The following is a 20814-nucleotide window of genomic DNA, read 5'->3' on the forward strand; positions in this document are numbered from 1 at the left end:
GTCCCAGGCCATCAGTGCGAGGAGACTCGTCTGATCGAGTTCGTCGTCGGTATCTTCTTCTGAGGATTCGTCCCACGTCGCCTTCAGGGCCTTCTTCTTTCGCTTCTTTGCATCCTTCAGACTTGGGAAGTTGGCCTTGATGTGCCCTTTCTAGTTGCACCCATAGCAAATAACCTCGAACTTACCCTTCGAACTCGGTTGAACCTCCTTGGATTGTACTGCCTTCTTTAGATCTCTCTTGTTGAAGCCCTTCTTCTTCTTGTAGAGCTTCTTTACGAGGTTTACGAGCTCGGTTGTTAATTCATCGTCTTCATCGTCTGAGTCGGGTTCTTCTTCCGACTCCGGTTCAGTTCTTCGTCGTGATCTCGGTTCACGTGTTCGACTGGTACCTGCAATCAAAGCAACCCCCTTCTCGGTTGGTTGTGCATTAGTCTGCTCGTGAAGTTCGAATTCTGAAAACAATTCATCTAATTTAATACAAGATAGATCCTTAGAGACTTTGTAGGCATCTACCATTGATGCCCACAATGTACTCCTCGGAAACGAGTTAAGAGTGTACCTTATGATATCCCTATTTTCTATCTTCTGCCCGATTCCGTGGAGGGAGTTGAGGATGTCTTGAATTCTTGCGTGCAGTTGACTGGTCGTCTCGTCTTCCTGCATTTTCAAATTATACAATTTATTAAACAAGAGATCTCTCTTGCTTACCTTAGTATCGGAGGTGCCCTCGTGGAGTTCGATCAGCTTCTCCCAGAGCTCCTTTGCTGATGTGAACGGGCCAACTCGATTGAGCTCCTCCTTGGTCAGTCCGCACTAGAGGGTGCAGGTCACTTTGGCATCAGCTTCCACTTTCTTGATTGTGGTCGGTTCCCATTTTTCGCAGGGTGTCGGCTTGCCGTCTACGTCGGATGGGAGTTGTAGTCCGGTCTTGATTATCATCCACGTATCGAATTACGTCTTCAGGAAGGTTTCCATTCGCCCCTTCCAATATCCGAAGTCTTCTCCAGAGAAAAGTGGGGGGTGAACGGTGCTGAAACCTTCTTGTTGGCCCATTTGTAATATGCAACAACAAAAAGTAAAGAATGTTCCAAGACTAGGTCTTGGATTAGTAGTGCGGGAATTATTTAAAAGAAAACGTACTCAAGTGGTGTTGCACCAACTTTGAGCAAAAACCGATTCGAGAAAAGAATTAGAATATAGGTATAAAGCTAAATTCTAATTGACTCCGAAAAATCTGAAAATACCACGAAAATTTGTTTTTAAAGGTGGTTGCACGGATTCAAAATGCCCCCGCTCTAATACCAATTGTTGGATCGAGAAGCGTTAGAGGGGGGTGAATAGCGCTCACGGCTTTCACTCTTTTCGGAATCGTAAAACACAAGTAATAATGCAGCGAAAATAGTAAAACGCACAAACACACAGTAAACACGAGAGGTTACTTCGTTCGGAGCCTATCTTGACTCCTACTCGAAGGCCCGCGGTCGCTGACCGCTTTCGGTGGGCAACAACTATAGTTCGTAAAAACTATTACAAACTAAGTAGAATTTAAAGCAGTAAAAATAACAGTTATACCGACAACAAAAGACTAAATCTGAAGCTCCGGGTTGTCGGCGTCTAGTTGAGGCTTTGTCAGAACGTCTCGTTAGCAGCAGGTTGCAGAATGATTGCTTGTGCGAAGTTGTCTTGAGCTGCTGGTCGAGACCCTCTTATAAAGGGTGTTCAAGGCGCCTTGAAAGCCATCCAAGGCGCCTCCATGTTGGCCGAGTCACACGCTGAGATAAGGCTGAACTGGTCGAACCTTATCAGGTTCAAGGCGCCTTCATCCACCAGTCCAAGGCGCCTTGAGCTTCCTTCAAGGCGCCTCCAAGCCTGCTTCGCAGCCAGCTCATCTTTTGCACCCGAGGCGCCTCCAAGCTCCATGGAGGCGCCTCGGACACTGTTTATCCGAGGCTTAACCTTGTTCTTTCGTACCTGCAAGACATGTTAGATCCAAAACACAAATATATCCTGCAAAACAAAAGTTAGCACATATAATATCATAAATATGAAATTTGACAGTCATCGTCTCGACTTGATTTTGGAAACCCTAGGTCGGACGCCATTCCCTCTATGGGGAACGCGCCTCACCTACTCCACTCAAGAGATTTACTGATGCCAGTGCCTCCAGATCGACTGGACTTTTCTCGGTGCTCGAGTCTTCTGGACTTCTGCTAGACGTCCGTCTTTCACACGTTCGCGACACTGGGACTTTCCACCTAGGGTTACCCCAAGACTCTTCCTCGACCCACCAAGACTTTCTGCATAGGGTTACCACCCCCTAGGGTTTTACCTTGCCTAACCACAGTTAGGGCTTTTGCCTAAGTACACTTAGGACTTTCCTGCAATCTCATTTAGACCGTTAGATCACCACACATCTTAACTTTGAATCCTTTGCCATTATCAAAACTTAGGTTCGATCGTCAGATGCTTCCCGCACCAACAGTAGGTTTTGTAAAATTAATGGAATGAGACCTAAAAAATTTCCACGTGATGTACCAACACGTTGGAATTCAACATACCAATTATTACAAGATTCATTTCAATATAAAGAATTATTATGTTCATTTTTTTCACAAAATACTAATACTAATATATATTTATTTTCACAACAATAGAATATTTGTAGTAGTATTTGTGAAATTTTAAAAGTATTTAATGATGCAACCGAACAACTTTCCGGTGTTTATTAACCCACTACTCAATTAGTTTTAGAAAATTTTTCTAATATAGTATTAGTTTTAAAAGAACATATTAATAATGAATCTTTATCTCCTTGTATCTTAGCTATGAAAACTAAATGGGAAAAATATTTTTATTTAATTCCTGAAATTTATTTAATTACATTTGCTTTAGATCCTAGATTTAAATTAGAAGTTTTACAAGAAATGTTAACTTTAGATTATGACGCTTTAATTCCAATTAAATATTCTTCTTCCCCTGATCCAGTTAATATTATATATAATGTTAGAATTTATTTATATGATATTTATAATCAATATTATGTAAAATATGGAACACAAATTAATATTTCTGAAATACAACAAACTACTAGTAGTAATTTAAAACTTACAAAAGCACAACTCTTATTAAAAGAATGGACAAAACGTCCACGAGGATCCTCAAGTTCTACACAGGAACTTGAGAATTATTTTACGACTTCTTTTGATTTTAATGAAGCAGATAGCGAAAACTTCGATATCTTAAAGTGGTGGTCACAAAAGGCTCAAAGCTTTCTCGTTCTCTCCGTGATCGCAAAAGAAATTTTAACTTGTTCAGTGTCAACTGTTGCTATGGAGCAGACGTTCAGTACCGGCAGTAACATATTAGATGAACGACGATCAACTTTGTCTCCCGACTCATTGGAAGCCCAAGCATTACTGGACGATTGGACCAAAGCGAAGAAAAGAATCCAAGGAATGCAACTTTCAGATGACGAAGTTGAAGATTTTCATACTGAAGGAACAAATACGATAGGAACAGGAAATGGAAGTGAATGAAAATGTAAAAGGATAAAAATGTAAAAGAACTACGTGGGCTTTGATTCCCCTAAAGGGATACGTAGGCAACTTAAATAAGTGCAAGCCCTTTTTTCAATAAATTTTAATTTCTAATTTTTAATGTTTAATGTTTAATTTTTTTTAACATATTAATCTTGAACCGTGACGAACCGTGAACCGGCGGTTCTGAACCGTGAACCGTAACCGTCTTGGGCGGTTAAGGTTAAGGGTCGATCTGCCTGAAACCGTCGAACCGGCGGTTCCGAACCGTCGAACCGTCAGTTCCGAACCGTGGTCGGGTCTACTGTGCGCCCTCCTAGTTTGCATATGTACTCTTCCGCAATACCTCGTCCCTCGGATGTACCGAGCCCGTCGACTCGCTCTTCGTATCATACTTCTCGCTAGCTGCGTCTTCCGCTCGACTTCTTGTGTTACAACAGGACCAACTTAACCTCGTTAATCACATCAAAACTTATCTAGGGTACTTATAATCTTTCCTTTTTTGATGTACATCGTCCCAAATTAAGTTAAGGTTAAATAAACATAGAATTTATTTGAAAAATAAATTATCATGAATAATGCAATTAAGTAACAACTAAAATGGTAATAAGTCATAAATTTAACCATCCAATATCTCCTCCTTGATGATATAAAAAACTAGAGGCTGATTTTTGAAAAAAAAAAAATGGGAAAAAAATTCTTGGTTGATTAAACAATACCCAAATTTATGAAAATTTTCAAGAATTATTTTTGAACATCTAAATTTCTAATAATTAAAGACTAGATTCATTAAAAATTATTTTTCTATTTTGAAAAATATTGAAAAAAAATTTAATGGTCAAATACAAATAGAGAGGTCAAAATAAAAATTTTCTAGGACAAATAAATATTTATTTTGATCCGTACGAATTATTTAATCAGAAATAATAAATTTTTTAAATTTAAATACTTAAAAATAGAATTTTATATCTAAAAATTATGATAATTTTTTTAATATAGAATATTTCATACTCATCTATTGAAAAATTAAATTTTTCAAAGATAATGTCTAGATAATTTTTAATTATAAGAACATTATTTTTGATAAATAATTTAAAATAAATCAAATAGCAATCAAAAATATTTAAAAAATTTCTTTTAATAGTGAACATAATATTTTCTATCTTAGAAAAATAAAATTTTATAAAAACAACTCACGAACCTACTAATAACATTTTTAATTTTTAAAATATGATTTTCTTTAAGAAATTTATAAATAATTATTTAATTGACAAAAAATCTAAAAATATTTTACTAATAAATAACAAATTTCTTATTTTTTTAAAAAAAAATCTAATTAATTAAGGAATACGAAATAGTTTATTTGATAAATTTAACTATAAGACAATTTTAAGCATATTAAGACATATAATAACTATTTAACCTAAGCATGATTTAAAAATCCAATATAGATTTCTATTTACTAGATTAATTAGAAATTTTCTTAGAATATATTTTATTATTACTTTTTCTAATTTACCCTATGATATTTAAAATATCAATTTCTTCTTGATAGTTCCTATAATTTTGAACATGTGTACATAAATGATCCTTTTCCCATTTTTTCTATTTGATCCTTTAATTTTTTTATTTTCAACTTTTAATTTGTCGAAATCTTCTAATCAGCATGATTTTACTAAGATAATTCTTAATTCTAAATTTTTCTTTTTTAACTTTTCATTTTCTGTTTCTAATTTACAAGAACTTTTAGAAAACATTTTAACAAATTTATATAAGTTATCGAGAGGTAGAGAATATACCTCACTTACCGAGTTGGTTTCGTTGGCAGACACTCTCCTTTCATCGCTGCTTTCTTCTGAATTGTCTCCCCCTTCGTTGATGTTCATCTCTGATGAAGTCTCATCATTTTCTTGGTGACTTGCCATAAGTGCAAGTTCGGTGTAGGCTTTAATCTCTTATTCGGATGACGATAATTCATTCCACGTCACCTTTAAGTTCTTGTGCTTCGTTCATGTTGGTCTTTTGTTCTTGTCCTTCTCCTTCAGTTTTGAGCAGTTGCCCTTGATGTGTCCTTCTTCATCACGGTTGTAGCATTTAATCTTCCTTTTGCTTCTAAGATGCTTCTTGGCCTGTAATTTGTTAAAACTATTAGACTTAAAAAATTTTGAAAATTTTTTTACCATGAAAATCGGTTCATCTTCGTCGAGTAAAGAATTTGACTCCGGTTCGTCCTTTTTGTTGGCTTTTAATGCCAAGTTCTGACTTGGCTCTTTTTCTTTTCTTATACTTGCCATCTAGACTTGTGTAATTCTAATGTGGAGAATAAATCTTCTAAAGTACTTACCTCTAGATCCTTTGAGACATAGTAAACATCTACTATTGAAGTCCGCTCTGGAGTTCTAGGAAAAACATTAAGTGCATAATGAACTGAGTCTTGATTTGTTACCAATTCGCTAAGATTGGAAAGTTTGGTGATTAGCTCCTTAATCTTCGCGTGTAGTTGAGTCACCATCTCTCCTTTTTCCATTCAGAGGTTTGTCAACTAACTTCGAAGGATGTCCTGTCTTGCTAGCTTTGCTTTTGATGTGCCTACGTGAAGCTCCGAGAACTTCTCCCAGATCTCTTTGGCCGAGGTATAACTTCTGATGCTATTAACTTCTTGAGACGGTAACGCACTTAGCAGGTGGTATTCTGCTCTGCTATTGGCTACGAAGTCATTTTGTTCCTTCTTCTTATTTTTGTTGATCCTTGAGAACTACAAAATCGTATTTGACTATTAAAAGAATTTTGAAATCGGTTTTAAGAAATACTTCTATTCGGTGTTTCTAGTGTGCAAACTCCCTCTCGAACTTTGACTGGTAGATGCTTGATTCGACCATCGTCTCCTTACTTTAGCAAGTGATTAGTCCTTCTAGATTGATCCAGGCTCTGATACCACTTGTAGGTCCTGTGTGGCTGACAAAAGGAGGTAAATTGCCTTGGTTTACAATCAGAAGATTATTTGTCCAATACTTTGAAAGCTCCACTAAATATATATCCTTCTAGCGGAATAGCCTCTTACAACAATTAAGTACAGAAAAGACTAGGAAAGTAGTAAACAGACTTTAGAAGCTCGTATTCAAGTGTTGTATTGAATCTTGAGCCCCAAGCCTCCTTTTATATCTTCATTGGTCAAAGTAATTGTTTGCTGATGTGGTGGATCCTGGGCTCCCGAACCCGGTCCGGGTGCCCCCTACTGGTCGCCTCAATCAGCTTCACAACGATTAAGTGATAATCCATTTATCCATTTTCGAGCTCCCAAATCGCTGTTGACATGGACTTGAAAGTGATCCACAGCAATGGCTCTGTGACGAGGTGCTTGCCTGGGCTTGGTCCAAGCGCTTGGACAAGGTCAGCTCAAAGTTGAATTTGTCCGATTTCGTCTTCAATCGCTTGGGTGATTCGCTGGCCATCTAGAGTTGAGTTCACCCGAATCCAACTCTGGCCTTCTTTCCTCGAGTAGTCTTCTGCTCTGACCTCTCTTCCCTTGGAAGCGCCGTGTGCGTCCTTCTTGTCCACTGGTGTACTATTCCGCAGTACCTCATCCCTCGGATGCACCGAGCCCATTAACTTGCTTTCCGTGTCATCATTTTCGCTAGTTGTGTCTTCCGCTCGACTTCTTGTGTTCCTAAGTTTCTGCATACTTAGACACAAAGATCAAATCCAACATAACCTAACTTAACCGAGTTGATTACATCAAGACTTACCCGAGGTACTTACATAAAGTGTTGTTTTATTTCCATTCACCAAGAGGTAATCCAAATCAAGAAAAAAACAAGCAACGCAAGGTTCTCATTGTAAACCCTAAAGGTCATTTTCAATTGTATTTGGTGTTTGTGTTCTTATTTTGTTGTTGTATTCTCGTGTTTGAGTTTGTATGAGACTTCTTCTCTTTTGGGAGGAGATTTTTATATTGCATCTATGGGATTGAGTGGACCTTTGGATTAGTCACCTCAAGGAGTTGGATACCAAGTAAAACGAAGGTGTTAGCATTGCTTCTAGTTTTCCGCTGAAAATCAAGTTTAAAGAAGTGATTGAAGCTATTTACTCCCCTCCCTCTAGCTCTCTACATGTACTAACACAGTTGTGTTAGGGTCGATTGGTGCTGGGGGGGGGGGGGGGGGGGGGAAAAGCTCGTCATGTTCGTTGTCTTGCTTCGTGATGATGATATGCAACGGAAATACACACAAAACACACTCACAACGCTAACACTAGGATTTACTTGGTATCCACCTCAAGAAGAGGTGACTAGTCCAAGGATCCACACATGACGCTCACTCCACTATCACAAACACTCCTTCTCGATGACTACCGGAGGTGGAGAAACCTCGTACAAAAACTCACACAAGTATACAACTCGAAACAAGAAGTAAATACAAGATAATACAAATGAAAACCCTTCTTGCTTGCACCCTTGTAGCTTATAGATGTCTCTGGACCCTTTAGAAAGTGCAACAACACTTCTCTTCCAAGCTCTCAGTCCGACGGTAAGTAGTGGTGAAGGATCATGTAAGCGATGTTGAGAAGAAAGCTCGCAACGGGCTTTATACTGTGCGCTCCTAGGGCTCCCAATCGATTAGGCTTGCTCTCAATCGATTGCCACGTCAGATCGTAGCAATCTCAGCCATCCAAAACCTGTATCCAGTGCAACAGTCGTTTCCCAGTCGATCAGTTGATCGATTAGGGAAGCTAAATCGAACAATTGATCGATTGAGCTTTCTTTTGTGCTTCTCGCGATTGCACAAGAAAACTAGCTCCAATCGATCGGCTGATCGATTGGTGGTGCCCAATCGATCGGTTGATCGATTGGGGACCATTCTGTTTGTGCGATAAACACCCCCAATCGATCGATCGATCAATTGGACTGTTGTTTATCGCAACATTCTCCCAATCAATTGGGCTTCGATCCAATCGATCGGCTGATCGATTGACCACCCTTGACTTGCTCAAACCAAGCTCAAGGGTCCTCGAATCCAACATCTGGTCAACCGTGACCTGTTGGAACTCCTTCATGCCTAGCATCCCGTCAACCTTAATCTTCTGGAACTTTTTCACCAAGTATCTGGTCAATCCTTTGACTCACTTGGACTTACCGTCTTGTGCCAAGTGTCTGGTCTTCCATGACCCACTTGGACTTCCTTCGGCCAAATGTCCGATCAACCTTGACCCATCTGGATTTTTTTGTGCCAAGTATCCAGTCAATCCTTTGACCTAGTTGGACTTTTCAATACTAGGTGTCAGGTCAATCTTGACCTACCTGGATTTCCACGTGTCTGGCTTCACTCACCAAGTCTTACCATCTGCCTAGCTTCACTCACTAGGATTTTCCATCTACCCGGCTTCACTCGTCAGGACTTTCACCTAGCTTCACTCACTAGGATTTTTTCACTACCCGACTTCACTCACCGGGACTTTCACCTGCCTAGCTTCACTTACTAGGTCTTTCACCTAGCTTCACTCACCAGGATTTCTCAACTGCCTAACTTCACTCACCAGGACTTTCACCTGACTTCACTCACCAGGATTTCCAACTGTCTGGTTTCACTCATCAGGACTTCCAACTGCCTAGCTTCATTCACCAAGGCTTTCCCTTGCCTAACCTCCAGTTAGGACTTTCTCAATCAAGTATCCGGTCAACCCTTTGACCTACTTGACTCTTCTTTATATCTAACTAGTTAGTCCTTGACCAGAGGGGAATTGTATCAACAATCTCCCCAATCGGATGATTGCATCTGCAATCTCCATGTATTGTCAAATATCGAAACCCAAATATCAAGACTCAAGCTTGAGCCAACTCAAGCTTAGTCAACCTGGTCAACCTGGCCCAAGGGATATTGCACTAATAAGTTGATGGATAAAAATCCATCAGTCAACTGATATTGAGTTAACAAGTATAGATCTTTAAACGAGCTCCGTTTTACTTTAAAAATAGTCTCATTTTGATATCTGAGTCAAAATTATGACATACAGAAGTTTGCTCTATCGAAATTTCCTTATTGTCTAGCATCCGATCAACATTACTTGCCAAAACTTCATATCTCATCACTAAGTGTTCGGTCATCCATGACCCACTTAAACTTTATGTGTCGTGCTAAGTGTCCGGTCCTCCGTGACCCACTTGGACTTTACGTCTCTTGCTAAGTGTCTGATCTTCCATGACCCACTTGGACTTCCCTCTTGTCGACTCCCCATTTTACTTTCGATCATCAAATGTTTGGTCAACCTTGGCTCACTTAGATTTTTCCTCTTGCCAACTTTCCATTTGGACTTTCTTATTGGACTTTGGTATTCGGTCAATTTTAATCTACTTGACTTCTTTACCATCAGTATCTGGTCAACCTTGACCTACTTGATATCTTACTAACATATTGACCAAATATTAAAATTTAAACTTGAATTAATCTGATCTTGGTCAACCTTGATTTGAGGTAGATTACACCAACATGCTCAAATAGGTCTTATGATTAATTTTTAGTGGGTGTAAAATACCTAGTTAAATATCTGACCTAATACAAAGGGCTATTATGATTCACTACAAAAAACAGTCTATTAGGGACGACAGTTTGCAATGAATTTAAAGTTTGTTCCAAACTTTCCAACAAAATTTGTAACAAAATAATAAATTGTTCCGAATTAGCAACAAATTTAGCAACAAAATAAATTCGTTGCAAATTAGCAACAAAAGATATTTTGTTGCTAATATTGTTGCAAGTTAGCAACAAAAAAAAAATGTTGAAAATTTTGCAACGAATAATTTGTTCTTTGTAAATTTTGCAACGAATATTTTGTTCGTTGCAAATTTTTGCAACGAATAGTATTTTAGTCACAAATATTGCAACGAAACTATTATTTGTTGGAACTTCCCAACAAATATATAATTTATCGCAATTTTATAGCAAAAAATTTGCAGGATAGAGTTTCCAACGAATCGTAAATTCGTTGGAAATGTTTCCAACGAATCTTAAATTCGTTGGAAATATTTCCAACGAATTGGCAGATTCGTTGGAAATTTCCAACGAATTGCAGATTCATTGGAAACATTTCCAACGAATCTGCCAATTCATTAGAAATTGCCAACGAATTGCAGATTCGTTGGAAAGTATGTTGTGGCTTAAAAACCCGTTTGACCGACCTAAAACCTCGGAATCGGATGAAACAAGTTCCTATGTGCTCCTCTTGGTCTTCTGATTCTATAGATGAGCTTAAATATTTTTTTTTGAAATAAGATGAATTTTTAACATCAAGGTCAATTGGATGAATTTGAATTTGAGCATGAAAGTGTTAGAGTTTTAAATCAAATTGGAGTTTAGTTGAACTTGGTAGATTTAAAAAATGATGTTCGAGTGCTCAGAACGAGGGGAAATCAGTTTGTTGGCGTGCGTAAGGTTCTCGTGATTATATCCATGAATTAAAAATAATTACGGAGCTAATTTATTTTGATTTATGAATTTTTAAACTTGAATTTAATTTTTCCAACACATTGGGGATTGAAAAAATAAAGGAAAAAAATATATGAAGTAAAAAAAATATTTGAGGACACATATGAAGTCAGGATAAATAGAGGAGCACACAGGAACCGGTTTCATCCAATTCGGAGATCTTTAAGTCGGTCAACCGTGATTTTAAGAATATGTAGGGTTTTCAACAAATCTGAAATTTGTTGGAAATTTCCAACGAATTTCAAATTCGTTGGAAAGTATGATGTGGCTTAAAAATTCGTTTGACTGACCTAGAGACCTCGGAATCGGATGAAACAAGTTCCTATGTGCTCCTCTTGGTCTCCTGATTCTATAGATGAGCTCAAATATTTTTTTTGAAATTAGATGAATTTTTAACATCAAGGTCAATTGGATGAATTTGAATTTGAGCATGAAAGTGTTAGAGTTTTAAATCAAATTGAAGTTTAGTTGAACTTGGTAGATTTAAAAAATGATGTTCGAGTGCTCAGAACGAGAGGAAATCAGTTTGTTGGCGTACGTAAGATTCTCGTGATTATATCCATGAATTAAAAATAATTACGGAGCTAATTTATTTTGATTTGTGAATTTTTAAACTTGAATTTAAGTTTTCCAACTCATTGGGGATTGAAAAAATAAAGGAAAAAAATATATGAAGTAAAAAAAATATTTGAGGACACATATGAAGTCAGGATAAATAGAGGAGCACACAGGAACCAGTTTCATCCAATTCGGAGGTCTCTAGGTCGGTCAATCATGATTTTAAGAATATGTAGGGTTTCCAACGAATCTGAAATTCGTTGGAAATTTCCAACGAATTGGCAGATTCATTGGAAACATTTCCAACGAATCTGCCAATTCGTTGGGAATTTCCAACGTATTTCTAATTCGTTGGAAAGTATGATGTGGCTTAAAAAATCCGTTTGACCGACCTAGAGACCTCGGAATCGGATGAAATAAGTTACTGTAACAACCCAAATTTCCTTATTTCGAGCCCTAAAAGTAATTTAAAAATATTTAAAAATGTATTAAAATATTCTAGAGATTTTTAGAAATTTTTAGAATATTTTTATGCAATTTTTGGAGGTCGTTTGGTATTTTTACTAAACGAAGGAAGTTTCAACAAAAAAATGTCCAAGCCGAGATTCGAACCCGCAACCTCCGGCCGAGCCAACTCTTAAGCGGATCCGGCTGACCAAGTGTGCAAGCGGTCATTGCTGATCAGATAGGCAGCGACATGTATTTAAGGAATAGCAGTGAACGGAAATACCTAGGTTTAAGAGGGTTAAGTGATTTTCCTTCCTTTCCCGAATTCTTTCTCACCTTTCCCCCTCACGTGCGTCGGCGCTTCTCGTCTCGGGCGAAATCGCAGCTGGAGGCTAGGGCTTCTCCGGCGGTCAGCCAAGGGAGATTTTCGGGAGTCTTTCACACCTTCTCGGTCGTCTCGTCGAGTGGAGCACGCGGACACAGGGGAATCGCCGAGATTTGGAGCTCACCCGAAAACCTAGAACCTTCCTTCCTCGGTTGTAAGTCCAAGAACATCTCGGTAAGTTGCTTCTCACCTGCAGTAAGAGTGGTTTTCGGATCTTGTTCCTTCATTTTTTCGAATTATGTCGTGTAAGTCATTGATAAGGGTTTGCTACCGTGAGTTTCAAAGGAAGAAAGTAATTAGATTAAGCATGTAGGTTTGTGTTTTGTGGATTACTGAAGAATAGTTATATATTGGTTTTCTTGCCGTGGCATTGAGTATGAAGAATTGGTGGCATGGGAATAGCTAAAGGTTTAAGAGTAGCATGCGTTCTTTGTTTTCTCCTTTTTTTTTTAGTTTGGCAGTAGCATGCTTGAAGAATTGTTGCTAGGGATATAAGAGATTTGCTTTCTCCTTTTTAATTTGGCAGTAGCATACTTAAAGAATTGTTGCCAGGGATTTAAGAGTAATTTTGAGATTTGTTTTCAACCATGTTAATGCTTAAAGTAAGTGATAGACTTTGCATATTTCGAACATGATAAGAGGTTTATGTCCTGTTTGTAAAGAGTTATGTAGGTGAATATTGCATTACAATTTGGGTCATGTCTCTGGTTGTTTTCCCCTTAGAAAATTAGAAGCTCATCCATGCTTAACTCAACTTACAAAGCTAGTAAATATCAGATGCATAGGGGTATGTTTAATTTCTGTTTTAAGAGTTAATTATCATGAGGTTGCACTGCAAGTTTCTTCATAGTACATTTCATTTTAAACTCTCAAGTTCTTCATAGTGTGCTTTTATTTGCCATGAGTTGAGCATGACCAGTTTTCTTTACTACTAGATATACATGAGCAGTTTCTTTAGTTTTCATTTGCTATTTTAACAAGCATGAGCAGCCATGTATTTTAGAGGAATAATTATGCGTTTTATTAAACCTTTTTGAGGATTATGAGTAGCTATAAGTAAGAAAAGACCAAGGTCTTGATAGGATTCCTAAATTTTAAGATTTGGGATCAGCAGCACACCAAGTGCTCAAAGAAATGCCAAGGCATTTTATTATAAGAATATTACAAGATAACAAGTATTTTATTTTAAAAAGGCTAGTACCCGACTTCCAAGGTTGTCGTTAAACAAATTCAGGTGACCAATTCCAAGGTCTTGGCCCTGGTAAGACCAAGATTTTTACTCTCGTAGGACTTGTGACTAGCTACCACAGTCTCTATTAGGGAGCGCGCTTTGGTACTACGCCTGGGCCCAAGAGAAGTTGATTATTATTTTGAAGTATTAAAGTATAAGTTTTGAAACAAATGAAACAAGCTTCACTTATGTTTAGAGTCAGCAAGTTTAGTTTCTTTTAATTCGAAGCATGCAGTATTAGTTTTATTTGTTTCCTGATTAGTTTATTAAGCATGATTAGCTTTATCTTCCAGCATGCAGTTTTATCCTTGTATATCATGAGTATGCAAATTTTAGTGTTTTGCTATTGATTATGCATGAGCAGATTTATTTCCTAGTTTTAGCACTTTTAACATGAGCAGCTATATATATATGTTTCCTTTTAAAGCATTCAATTTCTAGTTTCTTCTTGTAAACATGCATATTCGAGTTTTTGTGAGTTAGACAGCGCTTATTAAGCATTTTCTTATAGTTTGCATTTCCTCTTACTGTAGATAAAGGAAAGGAAAAAGATATAGCCAGAAGGAAGGCGACAAGGAGGTGTATGGTGGATGTGCGATGCCTGGACTATGGAAGTCTTGGGGCTAGAAAGGAGTTCTTTTAGTTTTCTTTCCTTATTGCTATGTTAGAAGTATTTGGGATCGTGTATGTTATCTTACTGTTATTAGGACATGGTAGATGGATTGTAATCTCGTGTGACGTCATTAGTATAGTTCTCTTCTGTTTTTGGGTTATTTTTTATGTGAGTGGTGTTTGACACTTATTTAATTGCGTGGGTGTTTGATATATGTTCCAGCCACCTGTGGCTGATGTATACTATATATGTATCTCAGTTTATGGTCACCGGTACAGGGGAGATGCTATCAAAATTTTTCGGTAGAGACTCCTCGTGTCTTCGATCATACCGGTTAAGTAGAGTTAGTAGTTAAGTAGCATCCACCTCTAGAGAGTAGTAGTGAGAAGAGTGGTCATTACAGTTCCTATGTGCTCCTCTTGGTCTCCTGATTCTATAGATGAGCTCAAATATTTTTTTTGAAATAAGATGAATTTTTAACATCAAGGTCAATTGGATGAATTTGAATTTAAGCATGAAAGTGTTAGAGTTTTAAATCAAATTGGAGTTTAGTTGAACTTGGTAGATTTAAAAAATGATGTTCGAGTGCTCAGAATGAGGGAAAATCATTTTGTTGGCGTGCGTAAGGTTCTCGTGATTATATCCATGAATTAAAAATAATTACGGAGCTAATTTATTTTGATTTGTGAATTTTTAAACTTGAATTTAATTTTTCCAACGCATTGGGGATTGAAAAAATAAAGGAAAAAATATATGAAGTAAAAATAATATTTGAGGACACATATGAAGTCAGGATAAATAGAGGAGCACACAGGAACCGGTTTCATCCAATTCGGAGGTCTCTAGGTCGGTCAATCATGATTTTAAGAATATGTAGGGTTTCCAACGAATCTGAAATTCGTTGGAAAGTATGATGTGGCTTAAAAATCCGTTTGACCGACCTAGAGACCTCGGAATCGGATGAAACAAGTTCCTTTGTGCTCCTCTTGGTCTCCTGATTCTATAGATGAGCTCAAATATTTTTTTTTAAATAAGATGAATTTTTAACATCAAGGTCAATTAGATGAATTTGAATTTGAGCATGAAAGTGTTAGAGTTTTAAATCAAATTGGAGTTTAGTTGAACTTGGTAGATTTAAAAAATAATGTTTGAGTGCTCAGAACGAGGGGAAATCAATTTGTTGGCGTGCGTAAGGTTCTCTGATTATATCCATGAATTAAAAATAATTACGGAGCTAATTTATTTTGATTTGTGAATTTTTTAACTTGAATTTAATTTTTCCAACACATTGGGGATTGAAAAAATAAAGGAAAAAACATATGAAGTAAAAAAAATATTTGAGGATATATATGAAGTCAGGATAAATAGAAGAGCACACAGGAACCGGTTTCATCCAATTCGGAGATCTCTAGGTCGGTCAACTGTGATTTTAAAAAACTATAAATTTTCCAACGAAATAAAATTTGTTGGAAATTTTCAACGAATCTACAGATTCGCTGGAAATTTCCAACAAATTTTAGAGTTGTTGGAAATTCATTGGAAGAACCCAAATATTATCTAAACCCGGCCCGTTCTTTTCTCCTCCTCCTTGACCTAATTTTTCTCCTCTTCGTGCGTGACGGCGGCTGCGCGATTTCTCCGCCCCTCTCTCACAAGTAAGCCGCCTCCCTCGATCTCATGTCCGCGTGATTTCTGCGCGAGTTCCGTGCGAGACAGCATCACCTGGCCACGAGCGGCCGCGCCTGGCCGCGAGAGGCCGCGCCTGTCCTCACACTCGCGTCTGGCCCTTGTTTCTCGCGCTCATGGCGGCGCCTGGCCCTCTTGCCAGCGCTGAGGTTGACCACTGGCGCCGAGGTTGGCCACTAGCAGCCTCACCTAGCCACTGTCGGCATAGGATGGCTGTTGGTGGCCTCAAATAGCTGCTGTTTGTGTGCATGTTATCCCGCTGGCGGCGTCAACTGGCCACTGGTGACTGATGCTGGCCGCTGGCAGCGTAGGCTGGCCGTGGCCAGCATTGGATGACCTCTGTTTGTAAATTAGAGGGTCATTGTCCTTGGTTGGTCGTGGGGTGTCTGTGCCTTACAGCGGCACAGCTATCCGAGGATCAGTTCTTTACCGCTGGGCCCAAGATTATATTTGATAATTTGTAGACCTTTTTATTTTATTGTAATTTTGATATTATTGTATGTGCAGGTTTGGGTTTGACGTGGCTGGGAGAGACGTTCGGTTTTATTTACCTTTGTTAAGTATATTTATTTACACATGATATTTTAATAATGATTGCATGTTTTTATTTTCTTCTATTATATGTTATTTGCAGTTGTACGTGAACTAAGTATATTTGTTCGATTTTGATTTAATCTTTAATCTTAATTTTAGCTTAGATTTTATTACTTATCTATTTGCTCTAATTAAGGTTTTAATTTTTCATAGGAGAGATATGATGAGCTATCATTATCACAGAGAAGTTCAGGTGATGGCGATAATATTGAGGGATCTGAATCGTCTGTTACTAATAATTTAGATTTATGGTTGGAGGCCTGTGGGGGAGTCAAAGGGGGAAGAATAATAGGTATGGGTTTTTTGAGTAGAATCCATAATGTTCCTCGAAGATCTTTATCTTCTTCTACCCCACCCGCAGTAACAGCACAGATTCATAGCTTAACTGAAGAGGTTGACAATTTGAAAGACATAATATCTCAAAGGGATCAGCAAATTTTAGAAATTCAAAAACAAAATTCACAAAGAGATCTAGATATGGTTGAAATGCGCAAATAACAAGTCTTTCTTATGCAACAATTTCAACAATTTAGATCGGGTCCAAGCTATATTCCTCCTGGTATTGGTGATGATGCTAACGATGATGATGATGCCGCCGATGATGTTAATGATGATGCATGAGTGTTTGTAATTAGAATTTTTGACTTCTTTTATTTTATCGATTTTATAAATTCTTAATTTTTGTATTTTGATTAGTATTATTTTTTTTGTTCCAAACAGGGTTGGTAGGTGAAGATGATGATGGTATTGACGTAAAAATATGTAAGTCTTTACCTATTTATTTTTGTGTTGGTTTATAAGATTTTCTTTTTGTTTGTTTATCTTTTGATGTAGGTAGAAGAAGGATTTGGATTGAGAAGGATCTCCATAAGATTATCTTCTACTCTACCTTTTTCATGTTTTTGTATGACATTGGAATTTGGATACTATGACATGTTTCTTGTAACTTTATTATAGTGTTTGGTTTATGGTGTTAGTTGTAGTTGTATGTTGTTGTAGTTTGTATTGTTGGATGATGATGTGTGTTGTATTGTTAGTTTTCTTGTAACTTTTTTATGTTGTATTGTTGGTTTTATGTGGCATGCATCCCACAACATACCAACTCGGATGACCTGTGTATTGTTGGTTTTATGCTCTTAGTTTTAGTTGTGTATGGAACATGTTTTAATGATATATGTGTTTGAGTTTATATTATTGATGTTTGTATTTATTTTGTTGTACATTAATATGTTGGTTGATTTTTTGTTTTTATTTGTGTTATTGTGTTTAGTGGTGTATTATATATATATTAAATCTGTTTGAAAAAAATTGTAATAGGAAAAAATATTAAAATCAGATGGGTCTGGATATTTTTTTTAAATTTTGGGACGAATTTTGCAACGAAATTGGATTCGTTGGAAATATCGTATTTATCAGAATACTGCAACGAAAAATGTATTTTCGTTGGAAATTTCCAACGAATCTATATTTTCGTTGGAAGTTTCCAACGAAATATAGATTCGTTGGAAATTTCCAACGAAAATACAACTTCGTTGGATATTTCCAACGAAGTTATGAATTTGTTGGAAGTTTCCGACGAATATGAATTTCATTGGAAATTTCCAACAAAATATAAATTCGTTGGACATTTCCAACGAATATGAATTTCATTGGATATTTCCAACGAATCTATATTTTCGTTGGATATTTCCAACGAATCTATATTTTCGTTGGAAATCTTGTAGTTTGTAACTTTTCCAACAAATAGTTATTCGTCGCAAATCTGTTTGCAACAAATACGTTTTTTCGTTGCTAATTTACGATAAATTTGGGGTTTGTTGGAGATATTTTCTGCTGACATTTCCAACAAATATTGATTTTTGTTGCAAAATTTCCAACGAAATTTGGAACGAATTTTGATTTTGTTGCAAAATTTCCAACGAATTTTGCAACGAATATCGATTTCGTTGCAAAATTTCCAACAAAATTATATTTTTTTCGTCGCAAAATTTTGCGACGGCATATTTGCAACGAATTTTTTTTTGTCGTAATTTTCGTCCCAAATCTAATTTCCAACGAATTTTTTTCTAAAATTTGTTGCAAAATTTATCCCTAAATGACAGTATTTTTGTAATGATTGGACAAAATATTTTCTATGATTTACTTACATATATCTTATTGTGGGACTTAGACAACTTGAAATAAGCGACTCATTGCTCCAAAAGTATTTCCCAATGAAACTATGTCACACACAAGTCGCCAACATCTGGAATTAATCCGGATCAGTTGGGACTTGTTCCTGGAGAGCTGCCGATGCATTCTTTAAACTCCAAGAAATGCGAAATTGAACACTAAGCACAGCATATATAGCTAGCAAAGTGAGCTTCCAACAGATGCAAGAAACACATTGTTAAACATAAATCATAAATCACAAACGCACATACATGATTTTTTTAAAAATAATATTTCTTTAATCTTTTTCCTATTTTTTAAAAAAATCTAAGTCCTTTTCTATTTTATTATTATTTATATTATTTTATTCAAAAAAGACCAAGCATTGGACTTTAATGTCACGGGTCATGTATGCTCATGCTAATCGGATACAAATTTTGCCCAGCCCAGTCGATCTATTTTACCTCTAATTCTTATATAATTATTTTTGTGAATAACTTTTTCGAATTGCTATAATTTAGTTTGCTTCGATCTTTCAAAATGTTTAAACAAACTAGTTTGATTCAATGTCTCAAAATGTTTAATAATCTAACTGAGCTTAACTGAAAATTTAGATTTTAACTTTTTTATATAGATATGCATATGAATAAATTAATTTTTTTTAATAAAATCACAGAAACCTCACATTTGCACACGTGCACCTAGGATAAAATCATTTTAACAAAATCAAGAGAAATATAATTACAATCATAATTCCATTTAATCTAGTAATCTCGAGGCATCGAACCATCAGTACCTAGATAATAATTTGAATATTTTATCATAGTATCATATTCTCATGGATAATATAAATTTATTGTAAAAAAATGATAATCCTAGTTAATCTCATTGACTATCTCTGGGTGACCGACCCGGTCCTACGAAAGTTTCCCATCAGCCATCAGGGTAAATCGAGAAACGCGCGCAGCGGGCAACACAAGAGTCCAGTATCCTTTGATTGTGATATCGATTTGGAGGGAAAATTCTTACAATTACGCTATAGCTGGGATAGAACTACGGATGTCTGGATGACAACTTCGATATCCTACCGCGGCACTATAATTCCGGGGACAAAAATAATAATCTCAGTTAGCTTCATTGAGGATCTATGGGGTGACCGATCCAGTCCCATAGAAGTTTCTCACATGTCATCAGGGTAAATTGGGAAGCACACATGACGGTCAGTCCAGAAGCTCAGTATCTTTTTATTGTGTGTCCCATTTAGAGAAAAAAAAATTTATAAATATATTGTAATTAGAGTTCAAATTGTAAATATCTAGATGACCATATAAATTTATTGTACCAGCTATTAATAGTTGATAGAATATTTTTAAAAAATTTAAATGGTTGCTAAACTATTTTTGTAGGCATTTAATGATCAAAATAGGATAAGAACTTCTCGGTATCAAAAAATTTGCTGGATTGCCTTTCATTTTCGCCCAAATAGAAGGCTTTTACACCATTTCAACCCATCCATTTCCATTTCTACTTTCCTTTGTTTTTCAATCGTCTAAATCAAGACTAATTGTTCAATATCCATGAGACAATTTTATGTACATGAAACAATTTTATGTAAGGATTGAAAACAGTTTGTACTTGCTATTTATTTGATTGCATGCCAACCTAAAACAGATAAATCATGGATAAAAATAAAAGAAAAAGTAATGTATGATTTTTTTTTCCTTCTACCACCTTTATTTCCCTGTTGTTTTTGTAATGCCTCTCCTATGGAAAAGAATCAATCGAATCCGTGGAGGCAAGGAGCCATCATTAATATTTTCAATTTATTTTCCCCCTATATATAAACATATATAAATCATCCCTTCTTCCCATTCCTTCGCAGCAAACTCCAGATCAGAGCCATGACCGCTCAAAAGGCTTATTGCCTCATAGTGCTAATCGTCTCAGCTATTTTTACGATTTCCACAAGTAATCTAGCTCTCTTAGCTTGTTTATTTCATTATAACTTTACTAAATGTGGATAAGTAAGGGCAATGGACTTTCAAAAGTAGGGAGTGAAATGGTAATAGTGAAACTAGAAGGAGAATTTTGGAAAGTAGATAACATACGAGGAGTAAAATGAATGATATGTTTTC

At 36.5% G+C, this 20814-nt stretch overlaps 1 protein-coding gene across 1 annotated transcript in view; it reads left to right on the forward strand.

Moving 5' to 3' along the window:
- LOC121991519 (probable NOT transcription complex subunit VIP2) overlaps window positions 1–17460 on the forward strand; it is a 91166-nt gene extending 73706 nt beyond the window's left edge. Inside the window, exons 5-6 of the mRNA XM_042545513.1 lie at window positions 17249–17272; window positions 17363–17460. Coding sequence (XP_042401447.1) covers window positions 17249–17272; window positions 17363–17460 — 122 coding nt within the window. The remainder of the gene's footprint in view (window positions 1–17248; window positions 17273–17362) is intronic.
- The last annotated feature ends 3354 nt before the right edge of the window (window positions 17461–20814 follow it).

This window comes from Zingiber officinale, chromosome 6B (genome assembly GCF_018446385.1).
Source record: "Zingiber officinale cultivar Zhangliang chromosome 6B, Zo_v1.1, whole genome shotgun sequence".
Taxonomy (NCBI): Eukaryota; Viridiplantae; Streptophyta; class Magnoliopsida; order Zingiberales; family Zingiberaceae; genus Zingiber; species Zingiber officinale.